General features: G+C 50.1%; 1 protein-coding gene across 1 annotated transcript; it reads left to right on the top strand.

The window, feature by feature from the left end:
- Positions 1-18,049, top strand: ENO1 (enolase 1). Its single transcript, XM_007980661.3, has 12 exons — positions 1-699; positions 4,541-4,634; positions 6,838-6,933; positions 8,321-8,379; positions 10,767-10,836; positions 11,803-11,936; positions 12,549-12,771; positions 13,586-13,783; positions 14,901-15,102; positions 15,654-15,762; positions 16,052-16,110; positions 17,617-18,049. Exons 2-12 carry the CDS (start codon positions 4,550-4,552, stop codon positions 17,684-17,686), a joined length of 1,305 nt encoding a protein of 434 aa, XP_007978852.1. The 5' UTR covers positions 1-699; positions 4,541-4,549; the 3' UTR covers positions 17,687-18,049.
- The last annotated feature ends 8,520 nt before the right edge of the window (positions 18,050-26,569 follow it).

Genomic DNA, 26,569 nt, shown 5'->3' on the forward strand with positions numbered 1-26,569 from the left:
CCGGGGGCGCACCGCTGCGGCGGGGCCAGCGACCCGACGCCGGAGTGGGGCCGAGGCGCGTAGCCTCTCAACGACTCGACCCCAACGGGGTCTCCCGGATCGCGGCGCAGGACAAGAGGGGCGGAGCAGGAGGGCCGGGGCAGGCGCGGGCAGCCAAAGTCGTCAGCAAGGTCGAGGGCAGGACGCGCGGCCTCGGAGCGACGCTGAGTGCGTGCGGGACTCGCAGTACGTGACGGAGCCCCCAGCTCTCATGCCCGCCAGGCCGCCCCGGGCTCTCACCCGGGACCCCGGCTCCGCACACTCCAGTTCGGCTTACGGGTCCTATCTGGGGCTAGAGTTTCGCTCGCACCACAACAGGGCCGCTGGGTAGTCGGGGCACCCTAACTCCGCCCGCCTCACGTCCGCGGATCGTCACCCCCCTTTCCCGGCTGCTGGCCGCAGTCCCACCCCTTTCCGGGAGGTGAGAGCATGAGTGACGGCTCTCCCGACCAATGGCGAGGCGGCCCTGAGGAGGCGTGTCTGGAAGGCGGGAAGTGGGTGGGGCCCGCCTTAGCTGGGCAGGAAGTCGGCGTGCGCCGCGGACAGTAGGTGTGGAGACCCGGAGCGCATAGACCTCGTAGACCTCGCCGGCTTCACACTCACTTCGGTGTCTGCTGCACCCGCCGCTTCTTCTCTTAGGCCACGAGACCCAGCGGCTAGGTAATGATTAGGGAAGGGCTGAGCAACGAGCAGGTGGCGCAGGGCTTTTCTGGGCTTGTGGGGCTCTTTCCCCTTAGAGGGAGGCTGTGCGCCAGCAGGCCCGGCGTGGCGGGGTCAGGGGCGCGTGCGAGCACCGACTCCCTGGGTGGGAAGTGGCACCCCCGCTCACCCCGAGGCCCGGGACGGGGGCGCAATGCCAGGCGCACGTACTGGGTCCCGATTTCTTTGGAGGGGAAAGTGCAGATCAACACGTGATTACAGACTGCGGGGCAGGATCACCGTCAGGGGAAGGTCGGGAGCTGCACACGCGAGCCGCTTAGCACAGCGGGAGTTGGGAGTGGAAGTTGCTTTTCCATCGTAGCCAAGTGTAAGGTTTTTGGGACGGACGCAGACAGAGCAGTGGTGCCCACTGAGGCCAGGCCTTCCCTAAAATGGAGGAGGGCGGCGAGAGAGGAGATGCCCACGAGGCTGCAACCCCCTCCCCCACCGGCAGCCCCCGCCTCCCGCCTGCACTCGCGGCCCGCGCTTCGGCCCAGTAAGCGGTGACTCATTTCGAGAAGGCACCTCTTCTTGAGGAATCTGCCGCAGAGCCGTTAGATCATTGGCAAGCCCTCCAGGCGACCTCGCCCAAGTTGGGCAAGAGCGGCTGCCCGGCTGGCCACCAAACGTCGGGCCCTGATCTGAGAAGGATTTCCTTTTTTTTTTGCTCTTGTTGCCCAGGCTGGAGTGCAATGGCCTGATCTCCTCGGCTCACCGCAACCTCCGCCTCCTGGGTTCAAGCGATTCTCCTACCTCAGCCTCCCGAGTAGCTGGGATTACAGGCATACGCCACCACGCCCGGCTAATTTTGTGTGTCTGTGTAATATATATATATTTTTTTTTTAATTAGAGGCGGTGTTTCACCGTGTTGGTCAAGCTGGTCTTGAACTCCCGGACTTCAGGTGATCCGCCCTCTTCGGCCTCCCAAAGTGCTGGGATTACAGGCGTGAGCCACCGCGCCCGGCCAAGAAGGATTTTTTTTTTTTTTTTTTTTTTTTTTTTTTGGTGAGACGGAGTCTCGCTCTGTCGCCCAGGCTGGAGTGCAGTAGCCAGATCTCAGCTCACTGCAAGCTCCACCTCCCAGGTTTAGGCCATTCTCCTGCCTCAGCCTCTGTAGCTGGGACTACAGGCGCCCGCCGCCTCACCCAGCTAGTTTTTTGTATCTTTTAGTAAAGATGGGGTTTCACGTGTTAGCCAGGATGGTCTCGATGTCCTGACCTCGTGATCCGCCCGTCTCGGCCTCCCAAAGTGCTGGGATTACAGGCATGAGCCACCGCACCCGGCCAGAAGGATGTATTTTAAGAAAGCTTCCTGTTTACTGTTCCCCTGCTCTGTGGCTTCTCTGGGCTGTAGGGTCCATTGCTTCACTTGTCTTTCGGGCCCACCCGGGCCCTGACTGCTGCATTCATTTACTGTGTCCCTAATTCAGGGTTCCATCCAGGCAGCTAAAAAAGCTGTGAATGGTCCGGGCGCAGTGGCTCCCGCCTGTAATCCCATCACTTTGGGATGCAGAGGTGGGCGCATCACCTGAGGTCTAGAGTTCGAGACCAGCCTGGCCAATGTGGTGAAACCCCGTCTCTACTAAAAATACAAAAATCGGCCGGGCGCGGTGGCTCACGCCTGTAATCCCAGCACTTTGGGAGGCCGAGGCGGGCGGATCACGAGGTCAGGAGATGAGATCATCCTGGCTAACACGGTGAAACCCCGTCTCTACTAAAAATACAAAAAATTAGCCTGGCGTGGTGGTGTGCACCTATAGTCCCAGCTGCTTGGGAGGCGGAGACAGGAGTATGGCATGAACCCGGGAGGAGGAGCTTGCAGTGAGCTGAGATCCTGCCACTGCGCTGTATCCTGGGTGACAGAGCGAGACTCTGTTTCAAAAAAAATCATCTGGGCATAGTGGCAGGCGCCTGTAATTCCACCTACTCAGGAGGCTGAGAGAGGAGAGTCGCTTGAACCCAGGAGGCTGAGGTTGCACTGAACCCAGATGGAGTCATTGCATTCCAGCCTCGGCAAGAACAGCCAAACTCCGTCTCAAAAAATAAAAAAAATCACTTACACTTTATTTTCACATCCCAAGGCTTTTGTCTTGTCTCTAAAATGAAAACAAAAATGCCGAAGTGCCCTAATAAAATTGCCTTTAAAAGTATGACTGAAATACACAAAGTACAGTGGTGGCCTGGAGATGGGGCGGGGGAATATTAACTAGAAATGGCCTGAGATAACTTAGCAGTGATGGAAATGTTACTCGGGTATGTAATTTGCCAAAACGCAAAATTAACTTAAATATGTTTAAACAAATTTGCCTTTTTGGAACCTAGTAGATAAAAACTAAGTACCTTTTCCTTGGCTAATGAATAAAACTCCATTGTTACGTAGACAACAAAGCCACAGAAGTGACTTCAGTAAATGATTTTGCAAGTTAAAAATCTGCCATTTGCCGCCTCAGGACATTTCAGAGAAGATGTTGGAGGGTTGCCCAGCTAGATAATGGCTTTAAACACTAAGTTCCTCTCACCCACCTCAGTTCTATAAGTTGTTCAGTTAGTTTCTTTGGAGAGCGCCAAGGAAAAAAGTAAGAAAGGATTTTTCTTTGAGGAATTGCTATTTGTTTTTCATTGCTGCAAATTTTTGTGGTGTTTTGTTTTGGTTTTGGTTTTTTGTTGTTGTTTTTAAGGTGTTGTCAAAGGAAGCCCCTTCCCTTGAAGTATCCTGGTGTTCAAAGACTTTCCTCTATTTACAAATTATAAAACCCCCTTGGGAAGAAATTAGATGTCGTTATTGGCTGCTCCTGGTGGCTCACCCCTATAATCATCCTAGCATGCTTTGGGAGGCCAAGGCAGGGGAGGATCACTTGAACCCAGGAGTTTGACACCAACCTGGGCAACATAGTGAGACCCCCATCTCTTAAAAAAGTAATTAAAATAAAGATGTTGTCATTAATGACATAACAATACTGAAGACCGGAGTACTGTGAAATTGGAAAGTCCCAGGAAGTGGCGTTAGCCAAGATCGTATGGTCCAAGGACTTCATTGTTCCTGACTTCCAAACTCAGAATTTCTGATTATTAAATAACTACTAAGTGAATATTGTGCTGCTACTTCAAATTTAATCTGAAGAATGTTGTCCAAACTTAATTCGCTATTTTGTTTTAATTCTGCTGCAAGCCAGATTTTCCCCTCGTCCCCCCACCCTCTTTTCGGCCTCGCCCTAGGTGGTTTTGCTTGTGACCTTCATGTCTGTTCTTGGTTCCTTTCCATTCCCATGCCAGGCCTCATTGTTCACTCATGACAATAGCCAGTTTCAGACAGTTCCCTGGCTGCTCTGCATCCAGCAATACATTCATCTATTTGGATTTGATTCTCCCTGGGTACACACATTTGTGGGCTTTCTCTCCCTCTCTTTTTTTTTCCTTTTTGCTTACAGAACAAGACCTCAGTTGCTGCGGTTTAACCCATTTATGCCGGAAGTTGCAAATCTTTTTTGTGAAAAATCAGGCCTTGGTGATGACTTGAGCAGTCAGATAAAAATAACTCCCACACACTTAGCGTTCCAGTAATGGAACACTAGGCATAAATAGGTTAAGGCCTTCCAGAGCTTGGCCCTAACTGCTTACTTAGGAGAATTCCCACTGCTTTCCAGCAGGCTTTTTCCCCCACCCTAATCAACTTTCCTACATCCAGTATTTAGTCCAATGCCGATTGTTTGTAGTCCATGAACCTCGGAAGTGATTCCTTGAATGAGTGAGCAAATGCAGCATTATGGCTTATGGAAAACATGAACTGTGTGTTTCTCCTACAGAAATTCACCATGTCTATTCTCAAGGTCCATGCCAGGGAGATCTTTGACTCTCGTGGGAATCCCACTGTTGAGGTTGATCTCTTCACCTCAAAAGGTATGTGCCACCTTCGTTTCCAGAGTTCCTTCTACCACGCTTCATTTTACAAATTTTCTACAAATGCTGGAGCCTTAGGCAAAAAAAAAAAAATTATTTATATATATATATATATAAGCTTTTTTTGTATCTGCACATGCTAGTAGGTTGTGATTCCTGACTCTGAGGGTTGGGGGATTTTCAGGCATGGAGCCAGTGTCTTGCTGCTTCCTGGCTTTTTGTTTGTTTTTTGAGATGTCTTGCTCTGTCACCCAGGCTGAAGTGTGGTGGCATGATTTCAGCTCACTGCAACCTCCACCTCCCGGGTTCAAGCAGTTCTTCTGTCTCAGCCTCCCAAGTAGCTGGGACTACAGGCGTGCACCACCACGCCCGGCAATTTTTGCATTTTTGGTAGAGACGGGGTTTCACCATAGTGGTCAGGCTGGTCTCGAACTCCTGACCCCAGGTGATCCGCCCGCCTTGGCCTCCCAAACTGCTGGGATTATAGGCGTGAGCCACCACGTCTGACCCTGCCAGCTTCTTGGCTTAAAACCACATAAGTTGACTCCTAAGTCAGTTGAGGTGATAGCTCACTGAAGTAAGGTGATACCATGAGGGAAAGAGATGAGGGGAGGGCGAGCAGGCGTGAATGTAGCACCCTTATCTCTGTGTCTAGAAATCACTCTTTAGCAAGGATCAAGGACAGTTTTTACCTGTGGGCTCTGGAATAGTGCAGAGGCTCTCATTTTTGCTTGGCTGTCAGTCCCCATAGGAGGAGTTTTCTTATGAAAAAATAACAGAATGGTGAAACTCCTCCTTTTAAGAAGAAAATCCAGTGCCTCTGTAGCCCTGTGTTACTTTCAGCACATGGTACAATGGACAGAGTGGGTGAGGTTGGCAAAGGAGCTTCAGGCAGAATCATTCAGTGGTGCTAAACTCCCAGAGAACTGCCAGTCGGAGCTGAGTCATCGTCTGTGAGTCACAGGCCTGGCAGTGGAACCCCAGCCCTTCCCTTCCCCTTGCACCTCCCCTACCCCTCAGGAAGAAAGGATCCTTGAGGCCCGACTTCATTGGGCAGAAGAATGCCTGTGTTCTGCCTTTGGCTGCTTGCTGTGTGGGCTCTCAAGCACAGTGGGTTTTCTCCAGGACACTCGCTTTATGGGGAATCCTGAGGGCTCTCACAGGATGCTGAGAATTCCCTTCATCCAATAAGATTGGTTTGCTTAGTGAATGGGTGGAACTTTCTGCTTAGATTAATGAACATTAAAGCAACAAAAGACCCCAGACGCTAAAAGATTGTTGGGAGGCGGACATTTTGAAATTGAAATGAATGGAACTTTCTTACATTTATTAAACTGCATTTTATTATCTTTATTCCTTCCCCCCACATCCATCCTGTTTGCCAGTTTCCAGTTGGGCATAGAACTCCCAAAATAGGATTTAGCATTGTCCAAACTGAAGCAAATGAGCTAGATACTCCTCCTGAACCAGTTAAATTCCCCTGATTTTATGCTTAACATCAATGTAGTACCTGCCTGGGTGTGATGCTCATTCCTGTAAACCCAGCATTTTGGGAGACTGAGATGGGCAGATACTTGAGGTCAGGAGTTCAAGACCAGCCTGGCCAACATGGTGAAACGCTGTCTCTACTGAAAATACAAAAATTAGCCGGGCGTGGTGGCGTGCTCCTATAATCCCAGCTACTGGGGAGGCTGATGAAGGAGAATTGCTTGAACCCAGGAGATGGAGGTTGCAGTAAGCCGAGGTCACCCCATGCACTCCAGCCTGGGGGATACAGCGAGACTCTCAAAAAAAAAAAAAAATACCAGAACATCTTCGGTTCCCTGTGTGGCTTGCGTTGGATTTCTCTTGGGCAGTGCTGCTGGGGTAATCCACAGGGCACCAATGCGAGCTTGTGAGGTACACATATTTTCCTGGGTCGGAATCTACATTTTAACAAGACCCCCAGCTGGCATGTAGGCTCTGCTATAGAGCACTTTCTTTCTGCTAGAGGAATCAGTCATCTTTGCAGTAAAGTCTGCAGTACAGGATCATAAATATGTGAGAGGCACGAAGAACAGACCAGAGTGTTTAATTCACGCAGTTGGTAGGAGGAAGAAACAGCTCCCTGATGACAAATGCATTTGTGGGCGGGAGGGGACTTGGGACTGTGCTGGAACTGGATTTCTGAATTGCTACTATGTCTTTTTTTCTTCTCATCCAGGTCTCTTCAGAGCTGCTGTGCCCAGTGGTGCTTCAACTGGTATCTATGAGGCCCTAGAGCTCCGGGACAATGATAAGACTCGCTATATGGGGAAGGGTAAGCCTTAGAACCCACAGCCCATGGCCTCCCTGCCTCCAGCCCCACTCCTGGCCTTGCCCAGTCCTGTCCTTCTCTCTGGGTGGGGCTTGCATTTGCAGGTTTATGGCAGGTAAACCTCCCGTAACCCATGATGTTGATGGAAGCAGTGCACCACCACGTGGACAGGAAAGTTGGTGTGTGGATTACAGGGTTCCTGAGCCTGCATGCTCTGGGTCGAGAGTTTCAATGCTTGTTTCTATTGCAGTTTGTCCCCAGTCTGTGAAATACTCCTTCATGATTAGGACAGGAATCCAAGGATGAGAACAGGGCCTGTTAACTAAAGAAAAGTTTCCCCATCTCCCAGGGGGTTTCTGTGGGCCCTCCAGATCATCAGCCTCTTCAAGGGCAAGAAAGTATCCAGGGAAGGTCTAGCCAATGGCTTACCCTTAATGGTGAGCTACAGATGTGTCATTTAGTCTGATTTTCCTGTTGACTGACTCACAGGAGCCCTCTCTGTGGCAGAGCCAGCCTCTGGCTGTATTCAAATTGACTTAGTGTGTGTGCAACATTGACCTTTCTAGAGATAGTACATGTGGCCAAATTACAGAAAAGCACGCAGGGCTAGATCGCACATTCTCCGTGGGGGACCCGGAAAACTCCAGAGAGGCTGCAGGGGAGGGACAATGATGAAATCAGGTTGCGAAACACTGGGCTGGTGTCGCAGTGGTGGTGCTGGGTGTTCAGTCCTGCTTTAATGCTGTAAGAATCAGTGTCCACACACCAACATGTTACCATGTCACTGTTGTTTAATGGCCTGTGTGGGGATTTACCCAGAGCAGGATGGTGCTGTGCCTTGATGGTAATGAGTGCTCAGTAAGTCAGCATTTGTGGAAGATGTGGAAGATTGAACTCATGACCCCCTAAATGCTCTCCTCTGCTTTCCTGTTCCCTTGCTGTCTCTCACTCGCAGTCCTTAATCACTGGTTCTCTTCTGAGTCTCTCTCATTTTTCCTTCTTCATCCTCCTCTGCTGGGCAGGCATCTCCAGACCTGTTAAGTATATTAATGAGTTCCTGGCACCAGCCCTGTGCACTCAGGTAACTGATTGGACAGCCTTTAGTCTGCGGCTGGTGTTTCCAGTGCATGGTCTTGCAAACTAACCGGTCAGATCACTGAGCCAGCTGCTGTTTGTGTGGCTCTAACACTCTGGGGTCCTAGGTAGGAGCACTCAGACTAGGCCGGAAAGTCCTCCGATTCTGGGGGGAAGGGGAGAGGGGTAAGAGGTCCCATGGAAGGTCCCTTGGTGGGCTTCCGGGTCAGCCTTAACAGTGGCTCTCTCTAGCAATGCTGCTCAAGCCTGGTTTTAAAATTAATGTCAAGTAATTTGATTTGATTGTTCCTTCTAGGTGTCTCAAAGGCTGTTGAGCACATCAATAAAACTATTGCGCCTGCCCTGGTTAGCAAGGTAGGACCTGCCTCCTGATAACTAATGTGTCTAATGCCACCAGAGCGTCTCCCAATCCCAGGGGCTTTCCTGTTTATGGAAGAGCTTATTCTGAGAGCTACAGAAGCCGATTGGATTCCGTGTCATGCATGAGAACAATCCGTGCATGACATAAGTCTAACCTGCCTGCTGCCTCACAGTCCGCTTATGGGAGCAGATGGAATCGCATCAGAAGAGTGAGGCACTTAGAGCCCTGAGGTTCTTCGCCTCTGCAACTCTCTGGACCTTTGGGGAAATCAAGATCCAGATTTTAAGAATGCTTTCTCAGGGGTGTTTGTGGTAGTGTCCATAGTGACTAATTTCTCATGGATGTTGGAATTATTTACTATAATTCTACTGACTTTAGCAGTGGAGTTCCTTCCTGTTCAGTGAAATCATCCGGGAAACCTCAATATGTCAAACGTAAAAGTAGAGCTGCTGGAGGTGAAGTGGGGCTGGGGACCTAGCAACCCACCTGACTCAGCAGGTTTTTATTATCATTTACCCTCCCTTCGGCCCGTCCCTCCGTAATTCCTGTGGCACTCATCAGATGGGACTGATTTGAAAAGCCCTGTCTAAAAATGCTCTGGGCGAGGTACAGTGACTCACACCTGTAATCCAAGCACTTTGGGAAGCCGAGGTATGTGGATTACTTGAGGTCAGGAGTTGGAGACCAGTCTAGCCAACATGGTGAAACCCCATCTCTACTATAAGTACAAAAATTAGCCCGGCGTGGTGGCGCACCCCTGTAGTCCCAGCTACTTGGGAGGCTGAGACATGAGAAACACTTGAAGCTGGGAGGCAGAGGTTGCAGTGAGCAGAGATTGCGCCACTGCACTGCAGCCTGGGCAACAGAGTGAGACTCTGTCTCAAAAAATAAAAATAACAAAACTCTCTAGGCCCAGTCCAAGCCCAGCCACAGCCTCCATCTGTTCTTGAATCTAGTCCCTCTCCTCCATGAATTCATTCTGTACAGGGAAAAGGAGGAGCTCCTTTGTTGTCTCTGTCCCCCACTTGTTGGTTTAAGCCTGGGTTTTGTGGCACTCTGTAATTACTCCCTGCCTGACCGGCCCCCAGACGAAATTTCTCGTTACTGTTTTGCCTGCAACACCCTCTGCCAGTCTCCTGGAAACCTCCACATGTACCTTGTTCTCTGTCCCTTCATATCCCTACATAGTGTGACTCACACGATGAGCAGGACATCCCCCGGCATATTCTTCCCCCTGGGAGAAACATACCATACCAACCTGTTGGTGAGAACTGGCCTCTGAGGCTGTGCCTGGGTAACTGCCTGCCTGTTCCAGTGATGCCTTGACAAAGCTGCAAAAGACACCAAGTTGCTAGCACAGCATGATGGGATCAAAGCTGATTTTCTTTGCATATTTTTTATACCAAGAATATTATAGATAAAAATAATGCCTTGTTAATATATTAGTAAGTTTAAAATGTAATGCTGATTTTTGGTTGGGTGCAGTGGCTTACGCCGGTAATCCCAACACTTTAGATGGGCAGATTCCTTGAGGTCAGAAGTTTAAGACCAGCCTGGGCAACATGGCAAAGCCCATCTCTGCAAAAAAAAAAAAAAAAAAAAAAGTACAAAACTCAGCCAGGCATGGTGGCGCATGCCTGTAGTCACAGCTGAGGTTGCAGGATCATTTGAGCCCAGGAGGTGGAGGTTGCAGTGAGCTGAGATCATGACACTGCATTCCTGCCTAGGCAACAGAGCGAGACTCTGTCTCAAAAAGTTAAAAAAAAAAATTTAAAAAGTAATGCTGGTTTTTATTGGATTACTTTGAGCCAGTTCTTAGTACATCAGTTTTGTTACTTTAACTCATTTTGATCCATTATTAGACACTCTGCTAAGTGATTTCAGACTACCTGCAGAAATCATGCCTCCCATCAGAGGATGGAGATTTGCAATCTTTGAGGTTAGCCAAGAGTGAGCAGCAGAGCCCATCTTTCAAGGGCTCAGCCTGCTTGAGTGAACAATGAGCTTTGCTTATTTATTGCCCATGAAAGCCATGTTCCTTCGTAGCAGTAGTTTACATAGCACATACCTGACAATTCTCTTGGGTGTAAAGTCACTTTGGACTCCCTGGGTAGACCATCACCTTTGTGACACAAGCATTGTGTCTGAGAGCGTCCATCTCTTTCATTGTTGGGTGAATGAAACACCATCAAAGCAAGCAGAAGGCAGTGTTTTGTCTCACCATTGATTTTTGTCCCCCACTTTTTTTGCTTATAAAACAAACATCACAGAATTGATTTTTATTTTACATAGTTCCAAAGTCAGATTCCATGGTAGGGGGGAGCAAAGGCTGTGCAGATAAGAGTGACACCAACCCCTCATTCTCCCCTCTCCCTCTTAGAAACTGAACGTCACAGAACAAGAGAAGATTGACAAACTGATGATCGAGATGGATGGAACAGAAAATAAATGTGAGTGGCCCGAGGAGGCATCTTTACTGGGGAAGATCGTGAAGTCTCCTAAAGACTTTAAAAACTTTCAGGAAGAGGTCCATGATCTTAGTGACAAGCTAATGAGCCTGTCGTCCCCTCCCATTTCTTTGCGTCACTCTTAAGAAATCACATTTTTGGCCAGGTGCGGTGGCTCACGCCTGTAATCCCAGCACTTTGGGAGGCCGAGGCGGGCAAGAGATCGAGACCATCCTGGCTAACATGTGAAACCCCATCTCCACTAAAAATACAACAGTCCCAGCACTTTGGGAGGCCGAGATGGGTGGATCACGAGGTCAGGAGATCGAGACCATCCTGGCTAACATGGTGAAACCCCGACTCTACTAAAAAATACAAAAAACTAGCCGGGTGAGGTGGCGGGCGCCTGTAGTCCCGGCTACTCAGGAGGCTGAGGCAGGAGAATGGTGTAAACCCGGGAGACAGAGCTTGCAGTGAGCTGAGATCCAGCCACTGCACTCCAGCCTGGGCAACAGAGCGAGACTCCGTCTCAAAAAAAAAAAAAATACAACAAATTATACAGGCCTTGTGGCTGGTGCCTGTAGTCCCAGCTACTCGGGAGGCTGAGGTAGGAGAATGGCATGAATGGGGGAGACGAGATTGCGCAACTGCACTCCAGCCTGGGCAACAGAGCAAGGACTCCATCTCAAACAAAAAAAAGAGAAATCACGCTTTTGAGTATCAGGAGCAAAACCAGGTGATAATAGCCTGTCAGTTCGGTTACTTGGAACAGCTTTGCTCCTTATAATGAATTCAGCAATTCCTATAGTTGGCCAGAGCTGGGCTCTGTCTTAGAGGGGAAAAGCAGTGGTGAGTCCACAGGGAATGCTATTTGCATTTCTAGTAACAGTGTGATGGGGGAGGAGATGGCAGGAGAAAAGCTGGTGAGTCAGAAATGACTCCATTCCACTCGGTTCTCTTCTGTTCTAGCTAAGTTTGGTGCAAACGCCATTCTGGGGGTGTCCCTCGCCGTCTGCAAAGCTGGTGCTGTTGAGAAGGGGGTACCCCTGTACCGCCACATTGCTGACTTGGCTGGCAACTCTGAAGTCATCCTGCCAGTCCCGGTGAGTGGTTTATTGCAACTTCCCAAGCAAGGAGTTGGGAGTTTCAGCTTGCTGTTGGGGACCCAAGACCTCCTATGCCTTGATCTCTTTAACACATGTGACTCTCCCAGCACAGCTCTGCCCCTTGTTAAGTGTGACCTTGAGCAGGTAATTCAACTTGCCTGTGCCCCAGGTCCTTTATTGGCAGTGGAGGCTCGGGTAGGAAATGACAGCAGTACTTTCCTTGCTAGGCTGTGAGCATTAGCTGACATAGTCACTAGCGTTTCTCCTGATGATCATGAATTTGCAGTTATCAAAATAGACCTGGTATGAACTGGTTGCAGTAGTGCACACCTGTAGTCCCAGCTAATCAAGAGGCTGAGGCAGGAGGATCACTTGAGCCCAAGAGTTTGAGACCAGCCTGGGCAAGACCAGTATAGTCAGATCCTGTCTCTAAAAACATGAGTCAGAGACCTGGTGAGCATTTCATGGCCACCCTGACCCCACTGATGCTCCTCAAGGAGCAAGTCTTGGGCTCATCTGTGAGCTAGATGGGGATGGTAGGACCAGAGGGGCCTGCTGCCCTGTGGGGCTCTCTGGGCCTGGTGCCATGCTTCTCTGTTCTCTCCCCAGGCTTTCAATGTCATCAATGGCGGTTCTCATGCCGGCAACAAGCTGGCCATGCAGGAGTTCATGATCCTCCCAGTCGGTGCAGCAAACTTCAAGGAAGCCATGCGCATTGGAGCGGAGGTTTACCACAACCTGAAGAATGTCATCAAGGAGAAATACGGGAAAGATGCCACCAATGTGGGGGATGAAGGCGGGTTTGCTCCCAACATCCTGGAGAATAAAGAAGGTAAAGGCGCTGGGGAATCCCCACCCACCCACCCACCCAGCCCTGCAGCACCAACTCCCTCTGTGCGGGGGTTGTCCACACCCGCCTCTGTGCAGGGGTTGTCCACACCTGCCTCTGTGGAAAAGGTTTTCATTCCACCTGTAGTTTGTAAAGATCAAGACCCTTCAAACAGGGTTTTAAGGAGGGAAAGGGGAGCTTCGTTTGATTTTACTTATTTTTTTCTTTCTTTGAGACGGAGTCTCTGTCGCCCAGGCTGGAGTGCAGTGGCGCAATTTCGGCTCACTGCAACTTCTGCCTCCTGGGCTCAAGCAATACCTAATAGCTTGGGGAGCCAGGTGTCTGTCCATCTGTCCTGCTGGCAGGACAGCTTAGCCATGGACGGCAGACCCTGAGCCTGAACTCTCAACGGCACAGCCTGGCAGGAGGATCCTGCCACCCAGGGCTGCCTCTACTGGGCTTTCTCTTGGATCCTGTTTCAGCTCTATTTAAGGCCTGTGCCTTGGGAGAGCTGATCTCAGCTGGTTACTGTAACTGTATCTTGGCCAGGACAGCTGTTCCTGGGCACTGAATTTGGGAGCATTTATCAAGGAGAAAGGCTGCTTTCTTGGAAGCTGTGCTGAATTTCCCATTTAGTCTACACCAGGAGCTCCGGCCCATGGTTTCTTGCCCCAAAGCAGGAAAAAAGTAACTGACGTTGTTGAAACTACTGGTTGGGGCCTGAATACCTCTTGACCTTTGTGTTACAGTCCATGTGTAACAGCTGTTGAAGGGAACCTACCTGTTTTCCAAACCTGTTGCCACCATCTCTTCCCAGGCCTAGAGCTGCTAAAGACTGCCATTGGGAAAGCTGGCTACACTGATAAGGTGGTCATTGGCATGGACGTAGCAGCCTCCGAGTTCTTCAGGTCTGGGAAGTATGACCTGGACTTCAAGTCTCCCGATGACCCCAGCAGGTACATCTCACCTGATCAGCTGGCTGACCTGTACAAGTCCTTCATCAAGGACTACCCAGGTGAGTGTTCCCGGAGTGCCGTCTTCCTTTCCTGCCACTGACCTGCAGCATGGCAGCTGGAGCATCTGGCTGGCTGGGGATGGGGAGCGTGTGTCTGGACCTCTGGCTCCCGTGGGGGATTCATCAGGGGGCTTCCCCCTAGTTGTACATACACAGGGCTTCACAGAGGTTCTTGTGTAGCTAAGGAGCTCGGGTGCCAGCAGCGGTCTGTGCTCCATTAGACAGGCGAGGGAACCAAGCCTTCAGAATTAGAATAGCCACTTGTTACTGAGATGTATTATGCTTCCTGTGAGCTGGAAATATTCATTTTAGGCTCTGTGTGTACACAGGATAGGGACTGTGACTTCTACAGGAGAGGAAACTGATGGGCTGGTTGAATAATCTGCCCGAGAGCACACAGCAAATAGTGGGGCAAGAATTCAGACCAGGAAATCTGACTGCAGAGTCTGTGCATTTAACCACTACCCTAAACAACTTAGTCAAGGTTGAGCCAAGACCCAAACTCAGGTCTTCTCACTTCTGAGTCTGTGGCTCCATTCTGATTTTCAGTGGCACTAAACTCAAACCACCCTAGACAAATAAGTGTTCTCTTCTTATACAGGCCTTAAAAAGTTTTTTTGACACTGGGCATATAGTGGCTTACGCCTGGAATCCCAGCGCTTGGAGAGACTAAAACGGCATCACTTGAGCCCCAGGAGTTTGAGATCAGCCTAGGGAACATAGCAAGACTCCATTTCTGCAAAAAAATTAAAATAAATAGCTGAGTGGGTGGGAAACCCCTGTAGTCCCAGCGACTCAGGAGGCTGAGGTGGGAGAATCATTTGATCCCAGGATTTCGCAGCTACAGTTAGCTATGATTGCACTCAAGCCTGGGTGACAGTGAGATTTTTTGTTTTAGATCTATTGACCCAGGATTGTGGGTGACTTGTCCTCTGCTGCAGGAGTAGGTTGGTGGGGCACATTGTTTCAAGGATCAGTTGGGGAGCCATCCCTGTCCTATAATTTTGGGCAGTGTGAGGCCAGGCGAGCAGCAAGTCTAGGGGGAAGCAAGGCTGGGCATTGCAGAGGAACACATTGGAAGGATCACACTGATGAAGCGTGTCCCTCCTTTCCTTAGTGGTGTCTATCGAAGATCCCTTTGACCAGGATGACTGGGGAGCTTGGCAGAAGTTCACGGCCAGTGCAGGAATCCAGGTAGTCGGGGATGATCTCACAGTGACCAACCCAAAGAGGATTGCCAAGGCCGTGAACGAGAAGTCCTGCAACTGCCTCCTGCTCAAAGTCAACCAGATTGGCTCCGTGACCGAGTCCCTTCAGGCGTAAGTGTCTTCCCGGGCAAGCAGCTTTCCCGCAGCTACGGCTTGTGAATCAGAAAAGGGCCCTTTTGTTCTGTCGATGGGGAATCCTGCTGGCCAGAATGTAGGACACCTTGGAATTTTAACGGTTTTGTGTCTGAACTCGGGAGCCTTTTAAATTACAGGTCCAACATTTTGGGCCTGTAATCCCAATGTTTTGGGAGGCCAAGGCAGGAGGATCACTTGAGCTCAGGAGCTCAAGACCAGCCTGGGCAACATAGCAAGCAGATGTATTCTGTGAAGAGCTCAGTGAGAGAACACTAGTCTTTCTCCCATCAAGGGAGGCTGAACCCAGTGTTTCAACTATGAAGAGGGCTAAGAAGGTCCTGGGGGTGGAAGAGTTCAGAGGAGGGTGAGGGTTGTCCTCTGTGCTCTTGATAGAGCCCAGGCATGGAGAGCCTTAGCCATTAACAGCCCCTCCACTGCTTTCCTGCTGGCACCGAGGGGTAATGGCATTGGGGTTTGTGGCACCAGAAAATGGGGTCATGCCATCCGGGTTGTCTCTTGGCTTCTAGGTGCAAGTTGGCCCAGGCCAATGGTTGGGGCGTCATGGTGTCTCATCGTTCTGGGGAGACTGAAGATACCTTCATCGCTGACCTGGTTGTGGGGCTGTGCACTGGGCAGGTAAGAATGAGCGTCTCCTCCTTTCTTCTCTCTGACCTCAACTTCCTGGAAGACCCAAAACCAGTGAAGCTCCGTGTCTGTCCCTGTTTTGCTCATGTCCCCTGAGTTGCTGCCCTGGTTTCTGAGCCTGAACAGAATGGGGGCATGAGGGCCCTGCTTGTATGTTGTAGCCCCCCTTTCCTAGGCTCAGATCCTCTAGAAATTCTCTCTCTGACATCACACCCTCTCCCTGCCAGAAATGCCTGCAAAGCCTGTCCACTATAAGCAAATGGCCTTTCTTTTCTCCTAGATCAAGACTGGCGCCCCTTGCCGATCTGAGCGCTTGGCCAAGTACAATCAGCTCCTCAGGTAAGGAGGGCTCTGGAGAACAAGGGGCCTGTGGTTCACCAGCTGGGGCTGCACTCAGTGTAGGTACTGCCCTCCCCCAGGAGCTCCTGGCTCTGGGAATGGGTACAGGGGCAGGTGCACAGTGCAGACAGCCAGGCCCTGAGCAGGCCTAGACCCCACCCCCTGCAGTGCCATCAGAGGCAGAAACCTGCTCCGCACAGTGCTGCCCTCTTCCTGTAAGAAAGAATGGGACCCCCTGTGACAGCTGATCCATGACTTCCTTAGAGCTTTCAGAGAGCCCCTTCATGATCTGTTTCAGCACATTTAACCAGTTTGTGGATATGGAGCCAGGGCTCGGAGAGAGGAGGAAAAAGTCAAAGGGCACATGGCTGGGTTTCCACTTCTCAGCGCTGTGGGGATGTTCTGGTCTCCCTTTCCTGTCTGTGTCCTTGAGAAGCCTCTGAACACCAGGAGACTTGTCCCCCCGTCCCCCCGCCACCCGCTTTTTGTTTTTGTTTTTTTGAGATGAGGTCTCGCTCTGTTGCCTAGTCTGGAGTGCAATGGCACGACCTCAGCTCACTGCAGCCTCCGCTTCCCAGGTTCAAGCAATTCTCCCACCTCAGCCTCCCGAGTAGCTGCAATTACAGGCGTACCACCACACCTGGCTGATTTTTGTATTTTTAGTAGAGATGGGGCTTCACCATGTTGGCCAGGCTGGTCCCGAACTCCTGACCTTGGGTGATCCACCCACTTCAGCCTCCCAAAGTGCTGGGATTACAGGTGTGAGCCACTGTGCCCGGCCAATAATATACCACTCCCCCACTGACTCAGGCACCACTGGGATACAAACCCCCTTTTTTAGTTATTTTCTGGACTTGTAGGGAAACAACACCCATTTCCTAAGTTCTCCCCTATTACCCCTTCATTAAAACTGTATCCTGGGAATTTTCATACACACACAAAGGAGCAGGTGAAGAGTAGACACAGGGCTTTTTGTTATTTTGTTTGTTTGAGACAGGGTCTTGCCATGTCACTCAGGCTGGAGTGCAGTGGGGCAGTCATAGCTTCAAACTTCCATTCTTTTTTTGCTGCGGAATTTTATTTATTTTTATTTTTTTGAGACGGATCTCGCTGTGTCGCCCAGGCTGGAGTGCAGTGGTGCAATCTTGGCTCACTGCAACCTCTGCCTCCCAGGTTCAAGCAGTTCTCCTGTCTGAGCCTCCGAAGTAGCTGGGATTACAGGTGCCCACCACCATGCCTGCCTAATCTTTTTTGAACGTTTAGTAGAGACGGGGTTTCACCATATTGGTCAGGCTGACCACAGGTGATCCTCCCACCTTGGCCTCCCAAATCTGGCTTCTCAGAGAAGCACAAGTTTAGAGGGTTTAAAGAAGGTGGACAAATTCTGTGTTCTCAACTTCCCAGGAGTGGGGCTGTGTCTGACCACATCTAGGATGGGAAAACTTACAACTTGAGGTCTGACTTTTCTTTTTTCCTCCCCATCTTTTTATCTTTCTCCTTCCCAAGAATTGAAGAGGAGCTGGGCAGCAAGGCTAAGTTTGCCGGCAGGAACTTCAGAAACCCCCTGGCCAAGTAAGCTGTGGGCAGGCAAGCCCTTCGGTCACCTGTTGGCTAAATAGACCCCTCCCCTTGTGTCAGCTCGGGCAGCTCGAGGCCCCGACCAACGCTTGCAGGGGTCCCTGCTAGTTAGCGCCCCTCACCCACCGCCTTGGAGTCCGTGCCGCTTCCTTCGAACTTCTACAGAACCAAGCTCCCCGGAGCCCTGTTTGGCAGCTCTAGCTTTGCCGTCGTGTAATTGGCCCAAATCACTGTTTTTCTCGCCTTACTTTCCACCAAGTGTCTGGAGTCATGTGAGCCTCGTGTCATCTCCGGGGTGGCCACAGGCAAGATGCCCGGTGGTTTTGTGCTTAAAATAAAAAGCCTCAGTGACCCATGAGAATACTCCGTGTGCCTATGTATGTTTGGAACCATCTGGGTCTGTCCTTTATATTCAGGGGGCCTGGCAAAAGGGTGTTGGCCTTTGAGAACTAAGGTTTGGTGTCGGAACAGCAAGGGATGAGGATCCATTGAGGACATTTTCCTGGGTCCTTGGGAAGGGAACTAGAGGCAAAGGCAAGAAAAGAGACATACGCGGTCCCTCTAGGGTAGTGGGGTCACAACAGGGAGTCTGAGCTGGGAGGCAGAGCCCACACCTTGTTTGGAAGAAACTTCAAATGCAGGCCTATTTGTAGATTATCTTAAGGATGGTAGCTACTAGGTTACACAGCCATATTGTTCAGACCAGAAAGACTCGGGTAAAGGTGACCATCCTGGGAAGAGCTGGCATAGGGTCTCTTCCTGGGGAAAGCAAGTGAAAGAAGGATTAAAAGGGAACTCTGGGCAGGAAGGTAGAAGGGCATCGAGAAGACCCCAGGACCCGATTTGAATGAGTGAATTCCACTCCTCGGTTTCTCGAGCTTCGGGTTTCAGGTGCTCCGAAGCTGTCATTTGTAGCTGGTGCCGCTGCATTGGATTATGCAGATGGAAAACTTGCATGTTGGAGAAAGTACTGTTCTAGGGTAATGCTGAACACAGGGTGCGAAGAATACGTTTATTTAAAAGTGAGAGATAAAGCCAGGTGTGGTGGGTGGCTCATGCCTATAATCCCAGCACTTTGGGAGGCCAGGGCAGACGGATCTCCTGAGGTCAGAAGTTCAAGACCAGCCTGGCCAATATGGCAAAACCCCGCCTGTACTAAAAATACAAAAATGAAGCTGGGTACAGTGGCTCGCGCCTGTAATCCCAGCACTTTGGGAGGCTGAGGCTGCTGGATCACAAGGTCAGGAGTTCGAGACCAGCCTGGCCAATATGGTGAAACCCTGTCTCTACTAAAAAATACAAAAATTAGCCAGGCATGGTGGCAGACGCCTGTAGTCCCAATTACTCAGGAGGCTGAGGCGGGAGAATCACTTGAACCCAGGAGGCGGCAGTTGCCGTGAGCCGAGATTGCGCCACTGCACTCCAGCATGGGTGACAGAACAAGACTCCGTTTCAAAAGAAAATAAAAAATTAGCCGGGTGCGGTGGCATGTGCCTGTGATTCTAGCTACTCAGGAGGCTGACGCATGAGAATCGCTTGAACCCAGGACATGGAGGTTGCAGTGAGCCAAGATCACGCCACTGCACTTCACCCTGGGCAACAGAGTGAGACTCCATCTCAAAAAAATAAAAGTAAAAGAGATGAGAAACTGGTTGCCATCTGCACCTTGAAGAGGTCTCATATTCTATTACTTGATTTTTCTCCTTAAAAGAAGTATCTTGGCCGGGCGCGGTGGCTCACGCCTGTAATCCCAGCACTTTGGGAGGCCGAGGCGGGCGGATCACAAGGTCAGGAGATCGAGACCATGGTGAAACCCCGTCTCTACTGAAAAATAGAAAAAAATTAGCCGGGCGCAGTGGTGGGCGCCTGTAGTCCCAGCTACTCGGGAGGCTGAGGTAGGAGAATGGCGTGAACCCGGGAGGCGGAGCTTGCAGTGAGCCGAGATTGCGCCACTGCACTCCAGCCTGGGCGACAGAGCGAGACTCCGTCTCAAAAAAAAAAAAAAAAAAAAAAAAAAAAGAAGTATCTTAAGTTGCACGTTTCAATGCACAGTCAGGGATCTGGGGAGCCCTCTTGTGGACATTCTTGTTTATTGTTTATCTCAGGATTTAACCTGAGAAGCAGAACCAGTAAGGGGAGGTACGGATATGAAGAATTGGTGGTCTGGTGCAGTGAGTGGTTCATGCCTGTAATCCCAACACTTGGGGAGGCTGCAGCAGGAGGATCACTTGAGCTCAGGAGTTCAAGACTGGCCATGTGCAACATAGTGAGACCCTGACTCTTCCAAAAATAGAAAAGTTAGCCGGGCATGTCGGCGTGGTCCCAGCTACTCAGAAGGCTGAGGCCAGAGGATTGCTTGAGCCCAGGAGATCAAGGCTGCCGTGAGCCAAAATCGCACCACTGCACTCCAGTCTGGGTGACAGAGTGGAGCCTTTCTCAAAAATAACTGGCTTCTGTGATTGTGGAGCCTGGGTAAGCATGTCTGAAATTCACAGGGCTGCCCGTTGGGAAGGGATGATGGCCAGCAGCGGGCTGGAACTCCAGGGACTTGGGTGAAGCTACCATTTCACAGGTGAAATTTCTCTTGAAACCTCGGCTTTGAAGACCACCTCACTGGCCGGGCGCAATGGCTTACACCTGTAATCTCAGCACTTTGGGAAGCTGAGGTGGGTGGATCACCTGAGGTAAGGAGTTTGTGACCAGCCTGGCCAAGATGGCAAAACACAATCTCTACTAAAAATACCAGAAAAATTAGCCTGGAGCAGTGTGTGCCTGTGGCCCTAGCTCCTTGGGAGGCTGAGATAGGAGAATTGCTTGAACCCGGGAGGTGGAGGTTGCAGTGAGCTGAGATTGCGCCACTGCACTCCAGCCTGGGTGATGGAGTGAAACTGTCTCAAAAAAATAAAAAACACCTCGTTTATGGAGTTGGGCAGATCTAGAGTGATTAGGATAATTCCTCAGCATCTAGTTATTAGTAGCTTTGATTACCTCTGCAACATAGCTTCACAGTAATACCCGGATTAGTATTTGATTGAATAACTGGTGACTTGTGAAATTGACATATCAAAGCCGTCGTGGTTCCCCCCTTGTCCGCTCTACACCCATACACATTTCCTTAAACTACACGTAATCTCCAGATGATGACAGGAACAGTCATTCTCCTGCCTACCTTAATGCAGTCATCCCACATAAAACCCCAGACACTAACCCTTTCCAGGTTTTCATGACCGGCATCTGAGAACTGATCCTGGAAGGAAGTAAATCATGGAACTGGGTCTGACAGTTACTGGCATGTCCTACATCTTGTTTATCTCAACTCGAAGGCCTCGAGTTTGCATGAGTATTTTTCAGTTTGGTTTAATGTCAACATTTCCTGACTGTGAGGTAAACCTCATTTATCACTCTTGAGGTTAGATGGCAAACACAGGTAGACAGGATCCCTTCCAGTCGGCACCACCCTGAAAGGAGGCTGCTGGACTGGGGTTGGAGCTATTGCCATCGCAGGCTGGACTGAGCGGTTTACCACATTGACCCTGGAGACACAGAGGCCCCAAATAAGGAAAGCCAACTGTGACTAACCTTCCTGACCCAGCAGAAACGAAGCACATTCCTGACGCTGACTGGCAGATGTGAGCCGAGCAGAAGTGCAGACCTCTGGGTCCTTTCCGGTGGAGCCTGTCGGAAGCAGGACAGGCAACATGAATAAGTTTCGAGAAAGCCATTCTCAGTGAAACATTTAAGATAGGTCCGGAGTTAGCCTGGGCTGAAAAAAAAAAAACTATTTATATATATATATAGTTCGGTTTTGTTTTATTTTGTTTTTTCTGAGACAGCATCTCACTCTGTCATCCAGCCTGGAGTACAGTGGCATGATCTCAGCTCACTGCAACCTCCACCTCCTGGATTCAAGTGATTCCCGTGCCTCAGCCTCCAGAGTAGCTGGGATTACAGGCGTGCACCACCACGCCCAGCTAATTTTTGTATTTTTAGTAGAGACAGGGTTTCACCATATTGGCCAGGCTGGTCTTGAACTCCCGACCTCAGGTGATCTGCCCGCCTTGGTCTCCCAAAGTGCTGGGATTACAGGCGTGCGCCACTGCACCCAGCTGAAAATAATAGTAAAAGAGTAGCTGGGCGTAGTGACATGGCCCCTGTAGTCTCAGCTACTCAGGAGGCTGAGGTGGAGACACTGCTTGGGCCCAGGAGTTGTGAACTGTGATCACTCCAGCCTGGGCAGCAAAGCGAGACCGTCTTCAAAAAAAAGGTAAATTGAAAGTTTAAAGCAATGATTCTGAAACATGGTCACATTAGAATCACCTGGGAGGCTTCTGAAGCGTCTATAGCAGGACTCGCCCCAGGTCAATTAATTCAGAACCTCTGGGTGGAACCCAAAGCATCAGTATTTTTTAAAGAACCCCCAGTTGACTCCGGTGTGCAGCCACACTTGAGAACCACTGGTGTAACAAGTAAATGAATTTCAGAGGTGGTGATAACCAGGCAGGGCTAGAATGCCAAGCTTTCAAGGACACAATGAGAGGCAGCCAGGCTTTCCCTGAAAAGCCCAAAGTCCTGGTAATTTTCATTTGAATGAATGCAGCCGAGGCAGGAAGGTGGCCTCTGAATGCCACCAACACAGTCCACGGGGCTGTTGTAGGAGCCTGCTTCTTAGCAATGTGTTCCCTACTAGGGCCTGTAGATGCATCCACACCAGCTGTCCCCGAAGCAGCGGGTTCCCAGCACCCGCTCCCCGATAGCAGCCACAGTGCAGGCAGCAGTGTCAGAGAACACAGAGCCAGGCTGTGTGACTCTGGATTCTGGCTTTGCCCCCAACTGTGCTTCAGTTTCTCCAGCCATAAAAGGGAGCTAAAAACACAATAGTACGACCACTCAAGGATGAGCACACATAGTACTATAAATGATCACACTAACTCGGGCTCCCGTGCAGAATAAAATGATTCAGCTGAACAATCAGGTGCTGATATACTTAGATAAGAAGAGGTGCGGGACACGGAAAGGGGAGGAAGGTGTTTTGGCCTGTAATCCCAGCACTTTGGGAGGCTGAGGTGGGTGGATCACTTGAGGCCAGGAATTCGAGACCAGCCTGGCCAACATGGCAAAACCCCATCTTTACTAGAAGTCTAAAAATTAGATGGGTGTGGTGGTGTGCGCCTGTAATCCCAGCTACTTAGGAGGCTGAGGCACGAGAATCACTTGAACCTGGGAAGTGGAGGTTGCAGTGAGCCAGGATTGTGCCATTGCACTCCAGCCCGGGCGATAGAGTGAGACCCTGACTCCAAAAAAAAAAAAAAAAAACCCTTGTAAATTGATTCTAGGTTCCAACACTTCTCCTTGGGCTTCTGTGAGTTTCCCATTCCTAATTACCTTTTCTGTTTAATTAGCTTTATTGAGGTATCATTGACATTCAGTAACAGATGTCCATTTAAAGTGTATGGTGTGTGTATTAGTCTGTTTTCATACTGCTATAAAGAACTGCCCAAGACTGGGTAACTTGTAAAGGAAAGAAGTTTAATTGACTCAGTTTAGCATGGCTGGGGAGGCCTCAGGAAACTTACAATCATGGTGGAAGGCAAAGGGCACAGGCACTTTCTTCACATGGCAGCAGGAAGGAGAAGTGCCCAGCAAAGGGGGAAGAGCCTCTTAAAAAACCATCAGATCTGCTGGGCGCGGTGGCTCACGCCTGTAATTCCAGCACTTTGGGAGGCCGAGACGGGCGGATCACCGGAGATCAGGAATTCAAGACCACCCTGACCAACATGGTGAAACCCCATCTCTACTAAAAAGTTAGCCGGGCGTGGTGGCAGGTGCCTGTAATCCCAGCTACTCGGGAGGCTGAGGCAGGAGAACTGCTTTAACCAGGGAGGTAGAGGCTGCAGTGAGCCGAGATCGTGCCATTGCACTCCAGCCTGGGCGACACAGCAAGACTCCATCTCAAAAATAATAATAATAAATAAAAATTTTAAACACCATCAGATTTTCTGAGAACTCACTCTCACGAGAACAGCATGGAGGAAACTGGCTCCATGATTAATTACCTCCACCTGGTCTCTCCCTCGACACGTGGGGATTATGAGAATTATGATAAGATTTGGGTGGGGACACAAAGCCTAACCATATCAGTGTGACATATTTTAACAAATACACTTGGGTAACCAGAATATTTCTAGCACTTACAAAAGTTCCTTGGGCCCCTTCCCACTCAATCCCTACCCAATCCCTTCCCCAGGCAGCCTACTCTGTGTGTGTGGTTTATTTTAATTAATTGCCAATATCTAAAAAAAAAAAACTGACTTCATGTAAAATTGTCCGTTTCTGGGGGTTTTTTCACTGTGTTACCCAGACTGAGTGCTGCGGCTTATCAGGACTCACGGCATCTTCCGCCTCCTGGGCTCAAGCGATCCTCCCACCTCAGTCTTTTGAGCAGCTGTGACTACAGGCACATGCCACCATGCCTGGCTTATTTTATTTTATTTTATTTTTTGAGACAGAGTCTTGCTCTTGTCACCCAGGCTGGAGTGCAATGGCACAATCTTGGCTCACTGCAACCTCTGCCTCCTGGGTTCAAGCGATTCTCCTGCCTCAGCCTCCTGGGTACCTGGGATTACAGGCACCCGCCACCACACCCGGCTAATTTTTGTATTTTTAGTAGAGGCAGGGTTTTGCCATGTTGACCAGGCTGGTCTCAAACTCCCGACCTTGTGATCCGCCCGCCTCGGCCTCCCAAAGTGCTGGGATTACAGGCGTGAGCCACCGCGCCCAGCCAATGCCTGGATAATTTTAAAACTTTTTGTTTAGAGACAAGGTCTTGCTGCATTACTCAGGCTGGTCTCCAACTCCTGGGCTTAAGCAATCCTCCTGCCTCCCAAAGTATGGGGATTACAGGCATAAGCCACCGTTCCTGGCCCTAGTTTCTGGATTCTGAGGGATTGGAAAATGGACGACACTGCATTCCCGGAAGGCAGCAGGTGGCCACCCCCTTAGGCAGCTGGAGTCCCTCCTGCCTGCTTCTCTTCCCTCTCTGCCCAGCCCCCAAGGTTTTTGGGTCTGCACCCCTCATCCATGGCCTCTTCTTCAGGTTGCTGGCTTCCCAGTTCTTACCTTTTGTGTAAAACTCCTCCATACCCAGGTACTCATGAATTCAGGGCTTCCGGGGTTTCTCCACCATTGACAGCTGGTCTCCCCGTGCTTTAAGGATCAAGGACTCCCCTGGCAACCTTGAACTCTTCAGTTCATCTAGACCCAGCACAGGGGGCATCACCTTCATCGGATTCAGCTCTAACAGACCAGCCTGGCCAGGGGCACTGCAGCTTCTTCCCGCCGGTCTTGCTGCAATGTGCAAGGGCTGGGTAATCCGGGCTGCTGTCCACTGGGACCAGGAGTGATGGCAGACTCATTTGCATATGTGACCTAAGACAGTAATTAAACCCAGGCGCCCCAGGGGTGAGAAGTAAGCACATTAATTCAGGAGCAATTAAAAACCCTCCATCGTCACCCGTGCACAGTCACCACTTCTGAGACTGGCGCTAACTGAAGACGGTTACTTCCAGGCTGTCTCCTGGCCACCCGACTGCCACCATGACTGCACCTTTTTAAGGAAAGACCACAGCCCCGCCACCATCTCAGCCTTTCGCCAGGTTCCTGATGCTGTTATGGAAAGGTTACTGAGCAAGACAATGTCCTTGTCTTTTAATTGTAGTAAAATAAGACAATATTTATCATTTTAACTTTTATTTTTTTCTTTTTGAGATGGAGTCTCACTCTGTCGCCCAGGCTGGAGTTCAGTGGCGCGATCATCTCGCTAATTTTTAAATATTTTATAGAGACAGGGTCTCCCTATGTTGCCCAGGCTGGTCTAGAACTCCTGGGCTCAAGGGATCCTCCCGCCTCAGCCTCTCAAGGCGCTGGGATTACAGGCGTGAGCCACTGCACCTGGCCCCTGCTTTCAGTTCTTCAGGGTCAATACCTATGAGTAGAGTTGTTGGGTCTTGTGGGGATTCTATGTTTAACATTTTGAGGAACCACCAACCTGCCTTCCGCAGCGGCTGCACCATTTTCCATTCCCACGAGTAATACAGCAGGGTTCCCGTTTCCTCACATTCTCATTACTTGCTATTTTGCATGTGTCAGTTATGGCCAACCTAGTAGGTGTGAAGTAGTACCTTATTAAAAAGGAGACCCTGCAGCTGTTTGGCTGTGGCTTTGGCTCAGCCACAATGCTAGGGAGGTCTTGACTTCTGCAGAGTTTCAGTGTATCTGCTGGTTAATGGGTTTCCAGACTATTAGGATGCTGGGGCTTTGATGCTTTGAGAAACACTTTCAAGGCAAAGCGGTGCTACCATCTCCCGAAAATGCACATACATACACCCCAGCCCTTCCCCAGCCAATGCTCTACCCCATACCCTGCTTTATTTTCTGCAAGGTACTTAACACCACCTGAAATGTTATATATATATGCTTTTAATTTTTTCTTCCTTAATTATACTGTAAGCTCCATTAGACTTTATTTTGATGACTGCAGTGAATCCTGCACCAAGAAAGGTGCCTGGTACACAACAGGTGCCCCAGGCATGAAATGAGCCCCATGGTCCACACCGTGTGGTTTTAATGTACCTCACATAAGACACACAGCAACCTACCTCTGAGTTCTGACGTTTTGGTGCTCAGGATGAAGAGGAGGCCAGGCATGATGACTGACGCCTGTAATCCCAACACTTTAGGAGGCGAGGCTGGAGGATGCCTTGAGCCCAGGAGTTCGAGGCTGCAGAGAGCTATGATTACCGCTGAAATGCAGCCTGGGTGACAGAGACTCTGCCTCAAAAATAAAAAAGAAAAAAAAAAAAGAAAGAAAGGAGAGAAGTTGGTT

This window comes from Chlorocebus sabaeus, chromosome 20, assembly GCF_047675955.1.
Source record: "Chlorocebus sabaeus isolate Y175 chromosome 20, mChlSab1.0.hap1, whole genome shotgun sequence".
Classification (NCBI taxonomy): Eukaryota; Metazoa; Chordata; class Mammalia; order Primates; family Cercopithecidae; genus Chlorocebus; species Chlorocebus sabaeus.

Bases quoted from the DNA above. Each gene is read 5' to 3' on its own strand.
- ENO1 (XM_007980661.3), top strand. From the start codon at position 4,550: ATGTCTATTCTCAAGGTCCATGCCAGGGAGATCTTTGACTCTCGTGGG. The intron at 11,937-12,548 runs GTGAGTGGTTTA...TTCTCTCCCCAG, and splicing joins AAGTCATCCTGCCAGTCCCG to GCTTTCAATGTCATCAATGG. The intron at 12,772-13,585 runs GTAAAGGCGCTG...ATCTCTTCCCAG, and splicing joins CATCCTGGAGAATAAAGAAG to GCCTAGAGCTGCTAAAGACT.